The following is a 17,296-nucleotide window of genomic DNA, read 5'->3' on the forward strand; positions in this document are numbered from 1 at the left end:
GTAATTGAAATGGAAAATGTTGTTTTTATGCAAATATTCTTTAGTATAATTTTTTTTACTTCATCCTGTGATTGATATATATTGGCACAAAGTATTATGTGGAAATGTTAATAACATAATAACTTGAATGGAACATGTTGGTTCAATATATATACCTATGTCAATGCACACCTGCCTATAAATGGAACATGTTTTACATATACACATGATTTGTTGTGTGAATACATACACCTGTGTAAATCCACCAAAAGAACAAGACAAGAAAAACACAGTCCACCAAAAGTACAAGATAAGCACAACACAACAAAATACTTTATCTTGTTTCAATGCACATTAACATTAATAAAAGTGAAGAGTCATTAAGCACATCCTGTGACTTCACAAAATAAAAGTGAAGACATTAACAAAATACTTTATGTCACATGCATACAAAATTGCCAACATTGTTTTTGGCACATCCTGTGACTTTACACATCTTCCAATTAAAACCCAACTACTAGTCCACTAGTGCTCAGACATACACATTTCCAACCAAAATTGCCAATATTGTTTTTGACACTTGACATATACATTAAACGAGTGAACTATAACAAAAAAGTGGTTGAAACTTTAACATCTTTCAAGTTGTCATTTACTACTTTAGGTACCCTTGCCAGCTGCATTCTTGCCCTTTCTACCAACTGGTTGAAACTTTTTGCCTTTAAATCCCCTAGCAGCACCATCACCACTTCCTTGACTAGTGCTCACAGATGCACTTGGCTGCATAACCAAAATCCAACAGTTAGTAAGATGATCCAATAATAGCAAGTAAGAGGAAAAAAATAAACAAAATAGAACAAGACAGAGGTGCCTGAGATGGTAAAAAATCCCATGTCTCTCTAGGGGTATGGAAGTTCGGTTGTGAGGATGAAGAGAACCGGTTGGCCCTAGATCTAGTTGGAGATTGAGTTGCAGCCTCAGATCTATTGTTTGGTGTAGGTTGAGATTCAATTTGACCAAAAGCTCTTTATGTAGGCTGAGATCTAGTACTTGGTGGCTGAGATGCAGTTTGAGGTATTGCAGTTTGCTTTGTTTTTGTAGATTTACTACCTTGTGCCTACAAAGAGGGTAGTACAAGTTACATACACACGAAATACTTGAGGAAATGAATATAGTTCAAAGCATGGAAATACTTACAGCTGCTGATTTAGCAAGTCTATCTCTTCTCTGCCATGGAGTTTCACCAGTGATGCCTGCCTTGCACCCTCTTGCATTATGTCCTTCTTTCTTGCACTTTTTACACTTGATTGTCTTGTTCATCCTCGAAACTCTATAAGGGTTCCTTGGCTCTTCAGGATCTCTTTTTCTTTGCTTTGGTGGTCTGCCAAGTGGTTTATACACATGAGGAGTAACAGGAGCAGGTTGGTTAGTCTTAACCCACTCAGACTGGCCAAGCATTGGCTATATTATCTCTTTATAAATTTTAGCAAATGTCTCTTTTAAGTAACAAGGATGCACATAGTCCTCCACTTTCTCCAGGTTCTTAACAATAGCAGAGATCCCATGTTTGCAAGGAAGTCCTGTCAAATCCCAAATCCTACAGCTACATGCTTTCTTAGCCAAGTCAACCACATGTCTCTCATGACCATTATCAACGTTATACATGAAGCTGCCTGCTGGAGTAGCACTGAAAGGTATAGATTCATGTTTTAACTTCTCTAATTTGTCCTGAATATTAGGACAAACTTTTCCAGTGTATTTTGCTATACCTCTCATCTTTTTGTATTGTTTGGTCATGAGTCTAACTCTAATCCACTCCAACATTGTTAAAATTGGCTTATCCCTAACTTCTAAGATCATGGCATTAAAAGACTCACTCAAGTTATTAGCTAAACAATCACACAAAGCTCTACTACTAAAGTGAGACTTAGACCATTGTGTAGGGTTGATGTCAGCAAGATACTCTCATGCCTTGACATCCAAATCCTTCATTTCCTGCATTCTTCTCTCAAACTCCCTGATTGTTGTGGCTCCAGCACATCTCCACAGTGCATCCTTCAACTCCAAGCCCTTATGATCCACTTTGAAATTATTATAGATATGCTTCACACAATATCTATGCTCACAAGTTGGGAACAGCATTCCATTGAAGGTATAAGGTCCTAATTCATATACAAAACAGATCAAGTAAATATGTTAGTTAAACATGTTGAAATGAACTGAAGCATGTATTATTGAACTTTAAATATGTGGGTTAAATATGTTAGTACAATTATAGGTCATACCTTTTGTCTATCACTGATGAAGACTAGATTAAGTTGCTCTGGATCCCTAATGTCATCTGAAAACTGCTGCAGAAACCATACCCATGAATCTTTGTTTTCTTGCTTAACAACAGCAAATGCAACTGGGAAAATATTATCATTTGCATCTCTAGCTATGGTAGAAAGTATTTGCCCTCTAAATCTCCCTTTCAAGTGGCACCCATCTAAACCAATGATTGGTCTACAACCTCCCAAAAACCCAAGTTTTTGTGCATTATACCTAATATATATTTTCTTAAATTTGGGCTGTGCATTTTCATCTTCCATTTCAGTTTGCAAAATAACCCTACTTCCTTTATCATTCAATCTTATCATCTCTGCATAATCCCTAAGTTTCCCATATTGCAGCTGTTCATCCCCAGTAATCAAGTCAATAGCTTTCCTTTTTGCCCTATACACTTGACTGTAACTTATGTCAATTTCAAGTGCTTGCTTCACATGATGTTGAACACCAACCACTTTCCAATTGGGGTTTTTTTCAAACTCCTGCATAAACTTCTTTGCAACATAACTTGAAGTCACTTGGCTGTGTTTGAAGGATCTAAGGCAAGTGCACTCTGGATTGAATGTTTTTATTTGGAATGTCAACTCTCCAGGTAGTTAAGATGCATAACACCTCCATCCACATTCATTGATGCAATAAACTGATATCTTTTTCTTCTCATTCAGCTTGAACTTGATATCTACTGGCTTCTTTATCGTATATTCCCTCAATGCCTCCCTAAATACTTTAGAGTTTGGAAACTTCATTCATTTCCTTAACTCTGGTTTTCTCATGTCAGTTTGGACATTAAACTCAGGTTCTTTTGCAGCTGGTGCTGGTTGATCATCATCAGACCCTACTAGACTTTCCATGTCATCTTCAAGAGGTGGGTCAATCCATTCACCCTCTTCAAGAGGTGGGTCATTGTCAGCTGCAGTAGTCCTATGTGGGGCTACATACACATGTACATCCTCATGGGTAGATATCCCATCATCTCCTTCAGAGGGCCTATGTGGGGCTGCATGTGTAGATGACCCATCATCTACATTTCCAAATACATCATCATCAAAATCTGGCCCCTCAAACCCTTCCTCTAACCAATCAATATCTTGTCCACCACCTCCTTCAGCATCCACATTACCTCCCTTATGCACCTCATGCACATCATCATCACTCTCACCCACCTCATGCACATCATCATCATTTGCTACTTCCTTATTACCAAATGGTTGTTCAACTGCAAGTGGCTCCTCACCACCCTCAACATATAATGTTATCTTATCTGTATGCCATGCAGCATGAATCTCACACATATAAACAACATCATCATCTCCATTTATAAGCCTTAACCCTTGCTCCAAATTATCTCCAGGAATAAGATAATGATATCTACTTGTACTAAGTGCCCCCACATCACAACAAATATCTTATATTTCAAAAATAACTAAGTCTATCTGGGTCAACATTATCAACAAAAGAAATACTACCTCCTAAATATACCAAATATGGGTTCCACACAAACTGCCCACCATGATGAATCTCAAAATTGAATGCCAAGTCAGCCATCTGCATATAAAACACAACAGAATAAATGAAGATGATAAAACTTATAAATGAAGATGATCAAAGCCTTAAAGCATACATATAAAAATGAGGCATCTAGTTCTATTGTTAATAAATACTCAATATCTATATGGATAAGAGTAGTAATAAGAGCAGCACCATTAGTTCACTAGTCCAAGACGTAGAACCAGTCTTGAGCAAACAAGGTCCATTATTATCACAAACTTATTTCAAAACAGAATTAAGCAAATAAGAGAACTCAGAATGCAGTTGGACTTACTTTAAAAATGCATATATAACCATCCAGCTTATATCATAATTGACTGAATAATTATTTCAATAAAATCATGAGCATTATTCAACTTTTAATGGGAATGGAGGGTTTTTTGTTCACCAGTCCATTAGTTCACTGGTCAAATTCATAATTAGTTCACTGGTCCATTAGTTTACTGGTCCATTAGACACTAACTATAAAATGCTGTCCAAAACAGACTTAACCAGTAACATTCTAATTAATCTGAAAATCAGAACCAATGATCAATTTGGTGACAGAAGCAGTAAATTAAACTGATTTCAAACTGACAGTAGCAGTAACCAATGATCAAACTGATTTCAATTTGGTAACATTCCACAAAAACAATTAAACAATACAAATCACGGCAGAGAGAAAGCCTACAACAGAACAATCATCAAAGCATAAAACATAAAAAAATGAGGAGCAACTGTAAAAAAAAAAATTGGGTTTCAACTGGAAATTTCTCCGACTCTGTAAAAAAAAAAGGGTTTTTGCTTACCCACAGGAATTTTAACACTCACTGGCATTTTAAAACCCACCAGCATTTTAAAACCCACCACTGGCATTTTAAAACCCACCGGCATTTTAAAACCCACCACCAGCATTTTAAGACCCTATTTAGAACCCTAGATTTCAGAGATTAAAATGCAAAATCCTAATATATCTGCAACGGCTGAACAAAACAGAGACAATAATCTTGATCTTCCTCAAATCGGTTTGCATGCACGACCTCAAGCTTTCAAATCCCAGTCAAGTGAAGCGAAGCGCAATACCCATGAGTGAGTCTTCCTGCCACAGCTGAACGGAGAAGCTGTCTTCCTCGGTTCGGTTTGCATGAATGATAGGAGTGAGTGAGTGAGTGATTTTGAATGATTCTTGGGAGTGACACTGAGTGATTTTTGGTGAGCAAGCCGGATGAGAGTGACTGAGTGGTTTTTGGAAAAGTGAGTGTTTTGATCTGGATGGGAGTGACTTTTCACCTATTTCCTATGTTAGAGTAACGGTGAGGGGGGAGTGAGTGAGTGAGTGATTTTGAGTGATTTTTGGGAGTGACACTGAGTGATTTTTGGTGAGCAAGCCGGATGAGAGTGACTGAATGGTTTTTGGAAAAGTGAGTGTTTTGATCTGGATGGGAGTGACTTTTCACCTATTTCCTATGTTAGAGTAACGGTGAGGGGGGAGTGAGTGAGTGAGTGATTTTGAGTGATTTTTGGGAGTGACACTGAGTGATTTTTGGTGAGCAAGCCGGATGAGAGTGACTGAATGGTTTTTGGAAAAGTGAGTGTTTTGATCTGGATGGGAGTGACTTTTCACCTATTTCCTATGTTAGAGTAACGGTGAGGAAGAGGTGGGCACACGGCACATAAACGGTGATAATCATAGGTGGGCAAAGTGTCAAAATTTGAACCACAAGTAGGCACTTAGAATTAGGGGTAAACCATAGGTGGGCAATGTGTAATTATCCCTTTTTTTTTTGTTTTTTGAAAAATTTGGAAATTTTTAATTTTTTCAAGGAATTGAAAATATTGATTTATTTTTTTTTTTTTTTTTTGAAAACAACCTAAGAAGTACAAGCCCAATGCCCCTAGTCCTAAGGCTTTTTTTGAAAATTTGCTTCTTCTTCTTTTTTTTTTTTTTTTTTTTTTTTTTCTTTTTTTTAAAGATTTAGAAAGAATTTATTTATTTTTGAAATATGAAGATTTGTTCATTATCAAAAAGCAAAGAAGATGAAGATGAAGATGGAGTAAAAGTGATGAAGATTTATTCATGATGAATTTTTTTTTTAATTGAAAAACCTATCCTTTGAATGAGAATAACTTTGGTTGGAAGTTGATGCGGATTGTTGGATAAGTCCTTGCTCAATTCCTGCAAAAAGATAATTTCAATTAGCAATGGATTTATTCATTGAAATGAATTGGAAGTACTTACCCAATGCCCCTAGTTTGGAGCTGAATTCATTTGATGTTGTGACCATTGGTGAACATGAAAGAAGATCATGGTCCACTATCCTTGGTTCCTAAAAAAAGGCTTTGTTTCTCTAGTTTGTTAGAAACCAATTATCGTGAAAACTTGCACACAATATAAATAGGCTAACACACCAAGTTTAAACATGCTTAATGCAAACAAATGGGCTTAACCTAACATGCACCCAAACAATTTTGTCACATTGTTTTGACTTTGTTCTCTAAGGTTGGTTGGGTGAATGGGACCGGGCCTCTGCAAGGCTTCCTACGTACTTCTGTCATAGAGAATTAGGTCAAGACGTAGCTTAAGAGAACTGGATTTTGAAAAAGAATGATTTTTTTTTTTTTTTGTGGAAATTAGATTTCTCTTTCTTTCTTCTTTTTTATTTTTATTTTTTATTTATGAACAAGAGGTGATCCTTTGAACAACCATTTTTGGCAAATCAAAGTGTTTAAGAATCAAACAAATCTCTTTGATTAAGAAGGATCAAGATCATTAAACTCATGTAATCAAATTTGCTTCATCTTTTTGAACATCGTCAGATTAAGTCTCCAAAGGCAATCAAGAAATGAAATGTGATAATATTTATGAATCACATTGTTGGGTGCAAACGAGGAGAGTGCTTCAAGTTTGGAGGTTCTTTTGAATCATTTTGAGATTTTGAGAAATTTTGTCCTCGAACATATCATTCTGTGGGGTTTGACAATTTTAAGCATTTTTCCTTTTTAATTCAAGAGAAAAATAATATTAGAGCTTAAGATGTGCCTACAACTAGCAACAGTTCAAGGAGGTCTTTACTCATGGGTTGTAATGTAGGACGGGTTTGGGTTATGAAATGAAAGATATAAAAGGCTCAAAGTTCCCTATGATGTTCCCCCAAGTATGCATTATTTAAAAATCAAGTTTTGGAGGAGTTTTCTCATTTCTTCGTTGTCATCTTCTCACTAGTCTTCATTGGTCACTTGTATCAACATTTGTTTTTATGCTCATTCATCTTGAATCATACCTCTTGATTTTCATCTTGTAAAATTCTTCTCTTTTTAGGTTGCATCCTCAAGTTTCCAACTTGGTAGAGTTTTTCTTTTCTTCTTCTTCTTTTCTTTGGCCTTAACTTTTGCCTAGACCGCCCTTTTGGGTTTTTAGCCTAACGGTTTTTTTTTTTTTCTTGATTGAATGAACTTTTGGAGACATTTTTCCCTCCTTATTTTTCTCAGATTGATGATTTTTGGTCATTTTGATGTACTCTTTAGATTTCTTTTTTGCCTTGATGTGCTTGCACATTTCTATGCTTGATGAATCTTTTTTGATGAACTTTCTTTCGGATGAACCTTCTACTCTTCTTGGCATGATGAATTTTAGGTTCTTCAAACTTGATGCACTTTTTGTTTTCTCTCACATTGATGGAATTTCATTTCTCTTTCCTTGATTGAGTGAAAGCTTATTTTTCTTTGATGATCTCTTATCTTTAGCTTAATGAATTCTCTACTTGTCTCTCACGTCTTCTAGGAGAGTTTATCAATTAGCTTCAAAGCTACAAGGTCGACTCCTCCTTAACATGAGATTTAAGCATGCATACTTTGAATTTTTCCCACCCTAGGTTTAGATTTTAGTGGGTTCATGCGAAAAAGAGGCTAAGTGTTTAAAGGCTCAAATGGGCTAGCAATGGATGATGAACATTCTAGGTAATAGGAAATAATTTGGTTTAACCAAAGATGACCTTCTATCCCTAGTAATGCTTGCTTATAGGCACAGTGATTCAAGCTCTTTTAATAAATTCATCTTAAAAGAAAAAGTATGAATGCTCTAATGATGTGAAACAAAAGACTTTTGAAAATTGGATCAAGTGCATGGATTCTTGGGATTTTCCAATTGATGGATTCTTTTTGATTGCCTTTTAAGACTATCTCTTCTTATATTCTAAGTCAAGTAGCAAAAGTCTTTACATGGATCCAATGAAATTAATCATTCTTTGGTACAAGTTGATTGCTTAAGCCTTTAAACATCAAGAGTTAGAAAATGTTTTGTCCAAGGGATCCTCATGTACCATTTTGAAAATGAGACTTTTTTTTTTTTTTTTAATCTTGAAAGAAAAAAATTAGGTTTTTTTGAAAAAGTCACTAGGAAGTTCAATAGTCCTAGTTCAAAGAATTTTTTTTTTTTTTTTTTTTGTTTAAATGACTCGAAGGCCTAATGCCCCTAGTCCAAACACTTTCTCATTTGATTTTTTTTTTTTGAAAGATTTGGGAATCTTAATTTATTTATTTATTTAAAAATATATACATGAACAAAGTACATCAAATGCTACATGGATTTTTAGAATTCAAAAAGAGCATAGAAACATGGAATAAACAAACAAACTATAAGCTTAACCATGATGTTGCAAACCAAATGTGGAGTGGGGTAAAGTTGGGCCACTTGCTTCTTCTTGGTCCATTTAGGATGCTTGAGGCTTGGGCTTGCACTTGGAAGGCTTGAACCATATGATCATTTGGTTTTTTTTTGAAATGGCTTGACCTTACACTTGGAAGGCATGTATCTTGTGAACTTTTGGCCCTTGATGTTGATCATGCGAATACACCTTTGATGGGCTCAAGTATTGGACTTAGAATGATTCAAGAAACAATTTTCGGTTTCCATACCAAGTAGAATTCAATCACAGGCCTTTGGGCTTGAGTTCATTCATGGCATACAAGGTTCAAACAATTATGATGGGCTTAAGCGTTGGACTTGGGCTCATCATGGTTCAAACAATGGCCAAACACATGCATAATGCAATGCAATTTATATGGACCGACCTAAAGGTATGTTCTATGTGTCATTACAACATGGGTAGAAGGTAGGTTAAAGGTCCTCACAAGTTAGGATGTCGTACCTCCCAACTTGTGACGCCAGGAGCGCCGCATTGGTCCAAACGGTACAGTTTGTCCTTATGAACCACCATGGCATAACCATGATGATCCTTGTTGCGGTGGGTGGTAGGTTCACCACTAGGTATGTGAGTCTCAAGAAGACCACAATCCACGACTAATACTACTGGGCTTTCAGGCTAGCACACAAATAAAATAAATTTCATTCAAGCAAATGATGCATGACATGCAATATAATGACATATTAGACATATTATATACAAAAAGCAATAAATAAACAATGACATGGTTGGCCACCATAACCTAATTGAAGCTTAGCCCGCAATGTTCGTAGTGGAGTTGCCACTGTGAGAGACCACGCCCCCGGCCCGTTTTTATAGGATGTTGGGCTAAACCCACGTGAATGGGTGGAGTCGTGTTATTACTTCTCAAAATGGAGGTTCGATTAGTTATATTTTTCCCTTTAGATTAAGGGTTTTACAATGGAGTCGCTACTTATTTAATTATTGAAAAAAATAAGAAAACCATAATTGAAAAATTCCTCATTTTATTAATTTGAAATTGAATTTACATTGATCATAGGAAAATTACATGAATTTGGTCTTAGATACAATCTAAGATAAAGTACATGGCTTTGTTTCCTAGTTACAATCTAAAAATCGAAAATTACATGGATAAGCATTTGATCTACTAACCCTTGATCTAAGCTCGGAGGCTATATTACAAGGTTGGAAGGCGTTAGGCACCCACTTTACCCGGTGAAATCGGTCTTCTAGATTATGGTGGCCAACATTCATATCACATCATCCAATATGTTATCAATCAATTTGCATGTTGAATTTAATGTGTGTGCATGTGATAAACCCTAATTCAATTTATTAAGCATTGCATTTGTGGATGGTGATAAATTCTAGTGAATGTGTGTGGATGGTGATAACCTAGATTCAAGGATTTAAAAGAATTATTAAACAAACATGTTTTTCATATTTTTTATGTGGATTTAAGATTAAATCTAGTGATATGCATGAACATGTGATGAAAAACCAAAAACATGTGATGAAAAACCAAGAACATGTGAAGAACATATAAGAACAATTAAGAACATTCAAACATATTCAAGGGAATTATTATGCTTTAATCTTAAATTCTCATTATGGCAACATAAACAAATAGTTAGGGAAGGAGATTATACCTTCATGTAAGATTCATATGGTGGAGGAGGAGACTCTTGGTAGAGGTTCTAAGGGTAGAGGAAAACAAGAGTTAGGAGAGGGAGAGTGAGTCTCACTCAATACCTTGAGTCTCAGGAAGACCAAGATATGACAAAACTACTCAACTTCACTAGAACTCAAGAGAAGAGAAGAGATGGAGGTTTTTGTGTTTTGGAATAAAGGAGAGGGGGGGTTTATATAGTAGTGGTGGAGGAAATATGAATGGAAGGCCATTTAATGAGGGTTGATAAAGAATCATGAACCTAGACCTCATTTTAGCATTTGGGGAAATTTGGTACATTAAATGTGAAGATTGATGAAGTGAAGAGCAAGTAAAGTTCGGTTTTCCCGTAACTGTTGTAACAACATGTAGAATCAATTTTGAAAAATCATATCTGCCTCAATTCTGATCAGAATTGTCTCATTATTGTGCTCAAATTGAAACCCCAGATGTCTAGTTTCTGGGAAAATTAATCTCATTCACAGATTCAAAATATTCTGAGAGATATCGATGAAATGGTGAGCAGAGGTCATTTGTTAGAAAATGGTTTCCGCACAATTAACATTAATAGGTCCCAAATTAGCTCCCAATTAACATTAAATGGCTCCAATCACTCCCATTTTAGACTTAATTGGTTCCAAATTTACTCTAATTAAAAGATAATTGCACAAATTACTCATTGAATAATTAATGTTTAGCTATCTAATTAATTAGGTGTGTGCAACCCTACCATAAAATATAGTCCTAACTAATCAAATTGTGACACATCATCGATCTTAAATTAATTATACTTATAATCAATTAAAATCAATTGTTCATAATCACATATAGTCGGACTCAATTTGTGATAGTGTATCTCAGCCATTAAAACTTGATTTGATGATAACTTTTAATCGATGGTCTGATTAGGGCTCATGACCAGTCGATTTGATCGTTACAACATTAAGATCATTTTAGTGAAATGAGATTAAGGATCTAATGACCAAAATCAAGATGGATATTTTCAAGGTGAAATTACCCTTTTACCCTTTATGTGAGGTTAAATACGGGTTGCAAAATAAGGTGTCAACAATTAGATGTTTTAAAATAAAGGAATGAAAATGGATGGAATGTAAGTAATTTTGTTTGGGAGTAACATATTATGACAATATTACTATTAGACCCCTATTTTAAAATAAAATGTTGAATATATAGGAGTATTTTGGGAGTTCTAGTAAAAAATTCATTAAATATAATTTCATTCTTTTTCATTCCTTCCAATTTGGAAGGGAATGAAAATTTGATATTTTAAGGGAATAGAGAGAAATGAGTGTTCCCTCCTACTCATTCCATTCTCTTCCACTTAAACTTCCAAATAAGGAAATGAACTTCCATTCACTCCATTAAAACTCCCAAACAAGAGAATGGAAGAATATTATAAAATTATTCTTTTCGTTCCTTTTCATTTCTTCCAAATAAGGAAAGAATATTCTATTTTTTTTTTCATTTATTTCCAATCTATTTCATTCCATTCCATCATTTCCTCTCCAACAAGGGCTTAGAGCATAGTAGACAATGTGACTTATGCATGACAGAGAGAGGCTAGCACATAAATCATTTTTCATGAATTCTTAGATTTGTAAGTGGCCTCAATCCACTTAACAAAATATATGCTATGGGCCCATTAAAAACCCACAATCTTATCTTCCACACCATCAAGGCTGGCTCGATATAGTTGGGAGGTTTGAGGCTATAATTTCAAATGAAGCCTTTGTATTTAAATATTGATTAAATAGATGTATTTAAAACTAACGAAAACAAGGTTAATTTGATGAATTACAAATAGATGTATCTATATACTCACAAGTTTGAATATGAATTGCTACCTTTATATATGTTGCACAGACACATGCTAAGTCCTACATTGAGTGTTTATTAGGTTGAATTGTACTTTATAAATTATAATCATTCTAGAGTAGACCAACCTTTTTTTATATACTTAAAAAAAAAAAAAGTTAAAGGGTGTTAAGTAGTCAAGTAGTCATTTTAATAAACTGTGTTATAATGTGCAATTAATTTTGTAGAGTTTTAAACAAGATCTCTAGGAGAGAGAAAAAAAAAGTATATTATTTATGGATCATATTAATAGGTGCCTTTAGGGAAATTGTTAACAAACCATTTTAGGAAAGTTTTGAAAGCTCGAAATGTGTTAAAAACACAAGAGCTCGTTTAGACCCTAATTCAAATTACGACTTGGTTGATTTTACACTAACTTAATACTAAGTGCGGAATAGTGTAAACGCAAGCAAACATGCAAGAGAGCTACTCTAATTCATATTTAAAGCAACACAGCAGTAAAATAAAATGTAAAAGAGTAGAGAGGAGAGATGCAAACACAAATAACACCAAGACGTGTTATCGAAGAGGAAACCAAAGAATCTCAGTGAAAAACCTCTCCGCCACCCTCCAAGCGGTAATCGATCTACTAGACAATCAGTTGGGATACATGGGTAAGTAAGAGACCCTCCAAGCCTAATCTACCCTCTGTACCTAAGCCCTCCAAGCTCCTACTCCAACAAGGCTTCTCGGAACCGTGTCTTGTCTAGCTCTCCGGATCTCGCAACAAGCTTCATGTTGCATCTGCCATCCTTGGCTCCTTCCAATGCTTCCTAGCAACTCCAAAAACACTCACTACACTCTGAAAAGGTGTGGATTGTGTTTGGGTACAAATCTCCTCTCAAGGTATGATAATGGAATAGGGATGGAGAAGAGGCTACAATAATTTCTCACTAAGGATGAGTAGCTTTCTCTCAAGAGGATGGGTGTGTGTGTTATAGAAAACATATCTAGGGTTTTTCTCTCTGAATAGCCTCTTTTACATTTGTAGGTAATGATGGTATATATAGTATGGGTGAAGGGTAAAGAATTCACACATAAAAATCCTCAAAGCAGAATGTTTCGCGACTGTCTCGCGGGAAGGTCTTACCCGCGAGACACTTACGAAAACGACAACCTTGCACGACTCTTCAGCTTTCAATCATGTGCTCCTCACATGCTCTTTCGCGGCTTAGCTTCTCGCGAAATCCACTGATTCTTCATTTAAGCTTGAGTCTTCACCAACTTAATACTAAACCCAATACAATAAAATCCCACAAAATATAAGGAACAAAATTAGAGCAATTACAACACTTTTTGTCATGGAATAAAGCCAATATAAAACATAGTTGTAAATCATAACTTTACAAGTTTGGACCCCACCTTTATGGGATATTAAAAAAAAAAAAGCTGTCAAAACATTAATTACTTATTTTATTTTCCTATAAAAAATTTCTAAAATAGTTCATTAACAAATGCCCTCTGGCCATCCATTAACGTTTCCCCTTATTTATGTACGATTGTTTGATGGTGCAACCCAAAAAAATACTGTCGGAATTTGAATTACAGCTAGTGAGGAGTCCAAATCTTCTGTTTCATTTTGCCTGCTTCACCAATAAAAGTTTGCCACATGTCCTCTTCATTAATTAAATTCTAATTTTATACTTTTATTATTTGTTACCTAAAATAAATAACAATAAATAAATTAAAATAAACAAACCACTGGCCAAGACAACCCCACAACTGGTCCACCATAACCACCTTCGCCAACAGTAGGAGCAACATATTGCCGACGTTGTCAACTCCGACCAACCACCATCACTACCTTGTCAGCGGCATTAGCAAGAGTATCAAAAGTTATAGAGAAATAAAACCTTAAACTAAAGGAAAGCCTTTTCTCTCTCATATTGTTGTATGTCTCTCATGGATTTTCAAAATTTTCTTGCACTTTCCCTCTATTTCCTTTTCCCTTACCATCTTCCTGATCCATCTCATTCTCCTATTCAATTGCCCGAATGACTTGGAGAGAAGAAAATGCATATCTCTCTCTCTCTCTCTCTCTGTTTGTTGTGTATGTGTTTGTGAAAATGCCATTGAGAATGGTTTGAATTTGATACGGCTTTTCATAGGCAAGGATCGGTGTCTGAAACTTAAGAAGGGTGGTTTCTTCGAAGCTTTTTATCCCACTCATCCAAGGTCTATCTCTATGTTTATTTTGATAAACTTCAGGTTGTGGACTAGTGGTAGTGGTTGGCCGGCGCTGATGATGTCGCCGATCTATGGTGGTAGCGGTGTGGCTGATGGTGGTGGTTGCCAACATAGATGTTGCCGACGAAGGTACAGTTATGGGGATGTCTTGGCCTAGGTGGTTTGTTTATTTTAATTTATTTACTGTTATTTATTTTAGGTAACAAATAATAAATGTATAAAATTAGAATTTAATTAATTAGGAGAACATGTGGTATATTTTTATTGGTAGAATATAGAGTGGAGTAGGCAAAATGAGACAAAAGATTTGGACTTGCTAGTGAGTCCATGAACACATTCTCCCATTTTTTAGCCCAATTGAGTATTTGTTCCAACTAGACCCGAAAGGCCCACTACACATATGGGCCGCTTATAGAATTTTAGTCCCAATTGAACAGCGAGCCGATCAGCTTGACCGTTTTAACTTTTATGATTTCACTTTCGACGAATTTTCCAAATTTGACCTTACGTGTCAATGTTTTACACGTTCCCCAATTCCACAGCACGTCTTTCCCACCTCTTTTCTATTTTCCCCCGTTTTCTCTCACTTTCCCGGAAAATTAAAATTAAGAAAGAAAATTTCCAAGCGCTAGCTAATTTTTATTTTTTTGGTTTTACAACTAATTCTCAAATTCGTCGAGTTTTCAATCATGGACATCTCTCTCATCGCCGACACAGTTAATGTAGCCACATCGCAAGGCCTAGGGTTCGCCAAATCCCTTCTTCGCAGCCACAGCCTCACCTCCGCCACCAACCACCAATTATCGATCTCCGCCGTGCTTTTCGCGGTAAACGCTCTCGCTCCCCCCGCGGTTAAATCCAATTACACTAAAACCGCTCGTCGGGCTGTCCTCCGAAAGAGGCGACGCACGAGACGGAGATCGTTCGCCGGCGATGGCGACGATTCCTCCGAGGACGGAGAATACGAAGGTTTTTTCGGCGGCGACGGTGGCGGCGGCGGCGGCGATGGCAGGGGTTGGAATTTCGGTGGATTCGGAGGGCATAATTGGAACGAAGAATCTTCATCATCATCATCATCGGATCCAGCTCTCAATTTCGTTTACGAGGTGATCTGCTGGATCGCGCTCTCAAATTGCGTGCACTTCGCGTTCAAGAAGCTCGTTCGGATCGTCGCCGGTGGGATCGGAGACGCCGAGAGAGAAAAGGTTCCGATGAGACTGACTTCGATTTGCTCTTGAATACGGTATCGTTTCTACTTCTCAATGAATTAGAGGAGATTTATGCGTTTAATTCTGAAAATCCTTGTATATGTATGAAATGTAATCGCATTGTCTATGTAAGTTAAAGTTGGTTAATAATTCATTGTATAGATTCACTGAATCTCCTTTGTTATAAATGGTATGATTTATGTGATGGGTTATTGTGCATTTTTTTTTAAGCTTCTTAAGCAAAATAGACGGAACTAATTGAAGCTATGTTAATTGGGATAATGGTGATAGTAGTTTGTGATAATGTACTTGGTTGGATAGTTTTTTCAAGTACCTAAACTGGTTTTTAGAGCTTTGGTAAATGGGAGAGGGAGTTATAGAGAGTTGAAGCAATGATTGGGGATGCTTCCTCCTTTGAGGTGATCTTATTCACCAGTACGCTTGAATCCCTCTTGGCTAGTGATATGGCCTGTCATGCGGCCAAAGCTTCTACCTCTTGGCATTGCAGTCAGTACCTTCCCCTGTAAGTCTCTTACTCCTGCCCTCAATTTTGCCCAAGTTTCCAAACAGAGCTTCATCAAAGTTTACCTTATAGCTTCCTTCCGTTGGGGTTGTCCAGCGCTGGGTCTTCATTAGTAGAACCCGAAGCCAACTACCCTTTCCTGTAATCATCCCAGTGTTCTTATGCTTCCGCCACAATAGCTTGGATGGCTTTTCTGTAATCTGATCCAAACCAGTGCCCTTCATTAGAAACTCCCTGCTGTCGCCTTGAAATTCCAGCCAATCATGAGTTGAGCCCAAGGACCTGTATCCATACTCGTTGCATATTGGGACATCTATATAGTACATGTAAGGAGGTTTCTTCCTCCTCTTGGCCTGTGGATTTTCAACCTTTATTGCTGGTGAAAGTAAGAGGTTGGGTCTTAGTGCGATGGCAAGTGCCTTTCACCAAAAGCAACAGGTCGCAGGTTTGAGTTCGTGAATCAGCCTCTCGAAAACAAGTGTACCATGTCCTCTCCCAGACCTCGCAAAATGTGGGAGTTTTGTGCACTAGGTATAACTTTTATGATTGGTCAAAGTAGTTTGCTTGAATATGTTAATATTGCCCCCCTCCCTCTCACTCTCTCTCTCACACACACAAAGAATTTACCAAAACCCAAAAATAAGAAAATGAAAACCTGCTCCAACTGCATACATTGTTCAAATTCACAAATCAGATATTTAAATCATTGTACTATCCACCATGAGACTCCATATGACAATGACCAATATCAAGAAACTAGTCAAAACCATTTTGTCAAAACATTCAATTATGAAAAAGAACATCTCGTTGACATCAGATAGCAATGATCATTATCATAAACCAGCTGACACCATTCTATCAAAACTCAATATTAACATATTCTTCTTCTATTTTTTTTTTCTTTTTTGGGGGGGGGGGGGGGGGTGGAGGAGATATGGTCTGTTATCTCAACTTTTCTTAAAGTTGTTCTGTATGAGAATTTTAGCCAAATAATGCGTTGATGCATTTGTTATTGTTGGATGAGATTTGTATGGTTAATATGATAAGTTTCATTTCTGAATCCCCAACATGAATGCTTCAAGGAAGCATAATTTTTCTATTGTTCCAGAGAGCCAAGGCAAAAAAAAATAAATAATAATAAATAAAAGACAGAAGAAAATTTGAGTTCAGCCACAAAAATTCTAACTCTTTGTGCAAGATGAAGAGTTGCGAATCAATCATTCCAGTGTATTACTTGTCATTCCTATTCAATGAGGATGTTGTAAGGAAATGAGGCATTCTCGATCATTACAAAAATTGAAGGCGGGCCTGGGTG

At 36.4% G+C, this 17,296-nt stretch overlaps 2 protein-coding genes across 2 annotated transcripts; one reads left to right on the forward strand and one right to left on the reverse strand.

Moving 5' to 3' along the window:
• Positions 1-639: 639 nt before the first annotated feature.
• Positions 640-2,795, reverse strand: LOC126690251 (uncharacterized). The gene is made up of 4 exons (XM_050385372.1): positions 2,265-2,795; positions 1,498-1,707; positions 1,177-1,425; positions 640-759 (listed from the first exon to the last, which is right to left on the reverse strand). Exons 1-4 carry the CDS (start codon positions 2,793-2,795, stop codon positions 640-642), a joined length of 1,110 nt encoding a protein of 369 aa, XP_050241329.1.
• An 11,978-nt stretch (positions 2,796-14,773) lies between these two features.
• LOC126688993 (uncharacterized) lies at positions 14,774-15,663 on the forward strand. Its single transcript, XM_050383957.1, has one exon. The coding sequence runs from the start codon at positions 14,940-14,942 to the stop codon at positions 15,486-15,488; it is 549 nt and encodes a 182-aa protein (XP_050239914.1). The 5' UTR covers positions 14,774-14,939; the 3' UTR covers positions 15,489-15,663.
• Positions 15,664-17,296: the final 1,633 nt, after the last annotated feature.

This window comes from Quercus robur, chromosome 6 (assembly GCF_932294415.1).
Source record: "Quercus robur chromosome 6, dhQueRobu3.1, whole genome shotgun sequence".
Classification (NCBI taxonomy): domain Eukaryota; kingdom Viridiplantae; phylum Streptophyta; class Magnoliopsida; order Fagales; family Fagaceae; genus Quercus; species Quercus robur.

Coding starts and splice junctions, on each gene's coding strand:
- LOC126690251 (XM_050385372.1), bottom strand. CDS start 2,795: ATGCAGGAGTTTGAAAAAAACCCCAATTGGAAAGTGGTTGGTGTTCAA. Junction 1,426..1,497: donor TGGAGAAAGTGGAGGACTAT/GTGCATCCTTGT, acceptor ATGCTTGGCCAG/TCTGAGTGGGTTAAGACTAA. Junction 760..1,176: donor GACTTGCTAAATCAGCAGCT/GTAAGTATTTCC, acceptor TTGGTTATGCAG/CCAAGTGCATCTGTGAGCAC.
- LOC126688993 (XM_050383957.1), top strand. CDS start 14,940: ATGGACATCTCTCTCATCGCCGACACAGTTAATGTAGCCACATCGCAA.